Below are 5,204 nucleotides of genomic sequence, written 5' to 3'. Positions count from 1 at the left end.
TCCTTCCTTCCTTCCTTCCTTCCTTCCTTCCTTCCTTCCTTCCTTCCCTCCTTCCTTCATTCCTTCGTTCGTTCGTTCATAGGAGCTGGTCAGCTCCCCCTTCCATGAGCTTTTTCAGCTCAGTGGGGCAGAAGACTACTTACTGTTCAGGTGGGAGCTGGCCCAGGTGCCCTGGGAATCCCTGCCCACTGATATTCTGTGGTCTTTTTGAGGCAGTGGATAGTGATGTGGATAGATAAAGGGATGGGCTGGGAGTCAGGAAGACCCGAGTGCCAGTCTTGCCACCCACTCTTCCCAGCTGTGGGACCTTCAGGGGCTGGTCCAGCCCTACCCCCAGGATGCCAAGCTCCTCTGATTCTGTGCCCGAGGGGCTGATGGAGGCTAGGGAATCTTGGCTGGGTCTCTCTGGGTGCACTGTGTCCTATGGTAAGGGATGCTCCCCATAGAGGGTTCTCACCCTCTCACCAACAGGTGACATGCCCTTCCTCCCCCCTTTCCCCCCCAAGTCTGCTGAAGCCTCGACAGAATGTTGGTCAATTATAACACCCTCTGGGATTACCAGGAAGCTGAGGACAGGGAAATGCAGGCCTCAAAATACCTGTTTTTAAACTGGAGTTCATGAAGCCAGCTTTTCAAATGAGATCTTCTCTGAGAAGCAGAGCTTTGTCAAGCTGAAGGTGCCGATTCCCCACTAACCAGCATGGTTATCAGCATAGTGGTAGGATGCTTGCTTGGGTCTGGGTACCTCCCTTAGAGGACCCTCCAGCCCTGAGATTCTAAGATCCCCTGACTCAGCTACTAGCCTCAGTGTCTTCATCTGTAAAATGGGTTGTTTCAGGGGAAAACTCAGAGAATTGGGGAATGCTGTAAAAATGGTTTATGGGAGCATTCAGGCAGCCACCCGGTCCCCTCTGAGTTCCCAGATCAATCAATAATCATGTATTAGCCCCTACTATATAGCAGGCAGCCAGGAAGTGGCCCCGCTGCCCAGGGCCTCTCACCTGACATTTGAGAACCTTCCTCTTGGTCTCTGTCCCTTGCAGATGTCCTGAGGTTTGACAACACCTACAGTTTCATCCATGCCAAGAAGGTCAGCTTCACTGTGGAGGTGCTGCTCCCAGACAAGGCCTCGGAGGAGAGGCTGCAGCAGCTGGGAGAGAAGGGGATGGCTCCTTCTCGGCAGTGAAGACCACAGCCACCTGACCTCAGCCCCTGCCAGGCCCCACCCCCTGCAGCTCTGTATTAGGGAACCAGGGCGGAGGTCCAGACAGTGCCCACCCCTGCCTCACCTCTGGGGAGATGGGTGAGAGGGGAGGGCATGTGGGTAGATAGAGGCAGGGCGGCTCAGGAGCAGTCCCTTCCCCTGCCCCCTCCCCTCTCTCCACCCTCTTGCTGAATGAAGGGTTCCATGGGTGCTGGGCGCTGATGAGATCTGTCCCTCCTTTGGGTGCCAAGCTCAGTTTTTGTCCTGGGCCAGCTCCCCCAGGCTGGGGGAAAGGGAGCCAGATCTTGGTTAGGGAAGAAGGGTGGGGTGAGACAGTTGGCATTAGACATCCTGACTCTGGGCCTGGGCCCCAAGAAGCCCATTCCTACAAGTAGCTGATATCAGGGGGCTGGGCTGGGCACAGGGGTGCTTTGTCCCCATGTTAGGTCAGAAGAGGAGGGGTCCTCCTAGACAGAAGGAGGTCTCTCCAGACTGTTCCTTACTTTAAGAGATTCCTGGCCTCCTGTGGCCTGGTTGGCTTAATCGCTAATGCGTACTGATAATTAATACTGAGAACTTCTTATCCCAGAGGCCTGGGCCCCTGCCCAGCACTGCCAGCCTGTGTTCTGTGGGCCATACAGAGGGAGACACAAAGCTCAAATAAGACATCATCCCTGCCCTCAGGGGGCTTAGAGTCTAGTGCTTATGCTCCCAATTAGATAAACCCACCAACTAACCCAGCCCAAAACTGGCACAAAGAGTATTTGGGCTGTCCAAAGCATCTCTGTCAACCCTTTCATTTTAAGGAGCAGGAAAAAGAGACCTGGAAAGATGAAGGAACCCTAGTTTCATGGTCACCTCCTGCTGTCAGCGGCCCAGCCTCCAAAGGCCTCAGGATTCTTCCCAATTTCCTGTTGGTTCTTTGTTAAAGGTGGGGACCCAGGGGCTGGTGAGTTCGTGGCTGGGGGCCAGGGAAAGCCCCTGGACATTTAGCCATTGGTCACTTGATGCTTAAGCAGCTTGGGGTGGGGCCAGGCCAAGCCCCCTTGAAATGCAAGAAGGCCCATTTCCCAGATTCAAAGAAATCCATTTTCCTTTGGGTAGTTGAGCCCAAGGTGTCAGAGGTGTGTCACCCAGCATGACCAGAGCCTCCTGAGTGTCCTTCGTGGGCCCCTTCAAACCCTCTGAGGGCTTGGCCCTAGTGGGCAGCACCAGGAGTAGTGGGTAGGAAATGGTAGGGAGGCAGACTTCTTCAGTTGATTTAAGGCAAAACCCCCAACTTTTCCAACAATATGAGCTGCTCAGCAGTGGAATGGGTGGCCTGGGTAGGTAGTGAGCTCCCTGTCACTGGAAATGTTCAAAGGGAGGCTCAGAGGCCATTCTTTAGGCATTCCTTAGGGAGGATACCTAGATCCCTTGGGATCTTTCCAGTTCTGGAGATCCCGTGCTTCTCTGGGGAATGGGTGGTTTGTGACAGCTAGTGAGCTCCCCGTCACTGGAACTATTCAAGTGGAAACTTGGTCATGGATGCTGTAGGGGAGATTCTTGCTCAGGTATGAGATGAACTAGATGCTCTCAGAGCTGGCGGGCCCTGGGTTGGAGGGCGTCTCGGTTTACAAATGCTCTGTTAGGAAAATTAACCAACGAATAAAGAAATCTGTGATTCTGGCTCTCCGGCCTTTTTTCTTCTGCCGTGTTATCTTCACCACCTTCCTCTAGAGGGCGCCAGAGAACTCCAAACGCTGAATCACCGATCAAAGGACAGAGCCTTCAGTCTCTGTGGTTCTATGATAAATAAGCGGGTGCGCTTGCGCACTGGAGCTTCTGTCATTGGATGGATTGGTGGGCGGTTTTTTTTCACCATATTTACTAAGGGCAACAAGCGTGGGTTTCTAAGTGAGGGCGGAAGTCCCTCCCCCGGAACACCGGGGCCCGGCTGTGTCAAGGAAGTGGCCCCACGTGGCCTGGGAGGATTTAGGGACGTGCGGCTCTGAGCAGACTCTGCGGGAATCCGGGGGCGAGGGGTGGGGAGGGGGGAATCGAGCTGGGGGAAGCCACGTGGCTCCAGGGACTGTCTCCTAATTCCATTTTGGGGGTTCGAGAACCCCTCCTGTCATCCCCGAGTCCCTTCGTCTCCCAGTTGGCTTCTAGGCCCCGCAGGGCCCCTCCCCACCCCGGGCCCCTCCCCTCCCCCATCAGATCTTGAGCCTTCCGCACCCCCTCCCCTGTACTCCCCAGGCTTCCTGGGCCGAGGGCTGCCTTTAATTAGGCGCCTGCTGTGTGCCAAGCCCTGTCCTAGGCGCTGGGGTCACAGGACGAGTGGGGGCCCCAAGGAGCCGGGGGGTGGGGGGGGGGCAGTGCGCTTCTAGCTACTAAGACAATCGTGAAACAGTGACTGGGAGGCCAGGAAAGTCCCCACGCGAAAGCGAATCTTTAAGGAAAGCAGCTTCCACACCCCCCCCAACCCCCCCTCCCTGCAGTGCAGGTGCCCCAAGGCTTGTGGTGGGGCCCAGGCTGGGGGCCCCTCCTCCGTCGTCTGGGAGCTGCCCGTGCCATCAGAATTCTGCCTTCAGCCCCCCAGCCTCCCTGCATCTCTTGGGGCCCCCTGGTCCAGGAGGTAGACTGAGGCACGGCTTCTGAGGGGGAACCGCCCCTGCCCAGAGGGGCTTCCGGGGCCTAATCTAGGGCTCAGCCTTCTTGTCCCAAGTAGCTACCCAGCAATACCCCTTCTAGGGCCGTGTCCCAAAGAGATCATAGAAATGGGGAGAGGCCCCGTATGTACAAAAATATTTACAGCAGCTCTTTTTGTGGTGGCAAAGATTTGGAAATCAGGGGGATGTCCTTCAATTGGGGAATGGCTGAACAAGTTGTGGTATATGAATGTAATGGAACACCATCGGTGAGCCGAGGGACTTCATAATAACCTGGAGACTTACATAAGCTGATGCTGACTAAGGGGAGCAGAACCAGGAGACACAATTACAGACACATTGTAACTGTGATGACTGACATTGACCGACTGGACTCTGCTCAGCAATGCAGGGTTGTAAGACAGATCCAGAAGACTCCTGATGGAGAGGGCTGTCCACATGCAGAGGAAGAGTTACCAGGCTGAATGAAAACGGAAGCAAACTGGCGGCTCTCTCGTTTTGTTTTGTTTCCTCTTTCCCATTGTCCTTTCCTCCGTTGCAATCCTTTACAGCCTGATTAATGTTTCATGTGTAGATATTTGCAGATCCTACTTCATTGCACCCCGTCATGGGGGGAGGAGAGGAAGGGGGAGGGATTATGGAACTGAATCTTATAAACTAAAAGTAAACAACAACAACAACAACAAAAAACTGCAGGGCCAGGGTCATGGTGCTTGGGTTCCAGTCGGGACTCTGATGGCCTGGATGACCCTGGACAAGTCATGCAGACCCTGGACAAGTCAAGACCACCCCTCCCCCATTTTACTAATGGGGAAACTGAGGCTCGAAGAGGCCCAAGGGTCACAAGGTTTCTGAGACAGGACTTGAAGATGGTCTTCCTTACTCCAAGTTCTACTTAACTCCCCGGGCCTCGGTTTCCCCATCTGTAAAGTGAGGGTGGACTGGACCAGATGACCTCTAGGGTTCCTTCTCATTCTAAGAGCCAAGTTATGACGTCACAATTTTCTAGTGGTGTGACCTTGGGCAAGTCCCTTCTCCAGCTGGGAGCGATAACAGATGGAAGGCTGGGCTTGGAGCCGGGGTTCCAATGTTATGTCGGATGCCGTGTGAACCTAGGCTGGCCCCGTCACCTCTGTGGACCTCAATTTCCCCATCTGTAAAACAAGGGCTTTGGCCCCTATGCCTTCCCTCTTTAAATCTGTGAGCCCCGCCAGCCACCAAGATCTCCCTCTGAGTCTCAGTTTCCTGAGCTGTACAAGGGGAGGGGGAGGTTGGCCCCTCGTCCTCCAAGGTGCCTCCCAGGGCTCGAGCCTGGAAAAACAGAGGGAGTGTGGGGACTGGCGGCGGCC

General features: G+C 54.9%; 1 protein-coding gene across 4 annotated transcripts in view; it reads left to right on the top strand.

The window, feature by feature from the left end:
* The window catches only part of SEC14L2 (SEC14 like lipid binding 2), a 30,414-nt gene extending 27,540 nt beyond the window's left edge, over positions 1-2,874 (top strand). For all 4 annotated transcript variants that reach the window (XM_069081817.1, XM_069081815.1, XM_069081816.1 and 1 more), the window contains exon 12: positions 1,044-2,874. In XM_069081817.1, coding sequence (XP_068937918.1) covers positions 1,044-1,186 — 143 coding nt within the window. In that variant the 3' untranslated portion in view covers positions 1,187-2,874. The remainder of the gene's footprint in view (positions 1-1,043) is intronic.
* Positions 2,875-5,204: the final 2,330 nt, after the last annotated feature.

The sequence above is a fragment of the Petaurus breviceps genome, unplaced genomic scaffold (assembly GCF_028583685.1).
Source record: "Petaurus breviceps papuanus isolate PSGF00001 unplaced genomic scaffold, PetGlider_PUasm1.0 99, whole genome shotgun sequence".
In the NCBI taxonomy this organism is placed as follows: domain Eukaryota; kingdom Metazoa; phylum Chordata; class Mammalia; order Diprotodontia; family Petauridae; genus Petaurus; species Petaurus breviceps.
The sequence above is the reverse complement of the archived record's forward strand: the minus strand, read 5'-3'. Positions and strand labels throughout refer to the sequence as shown.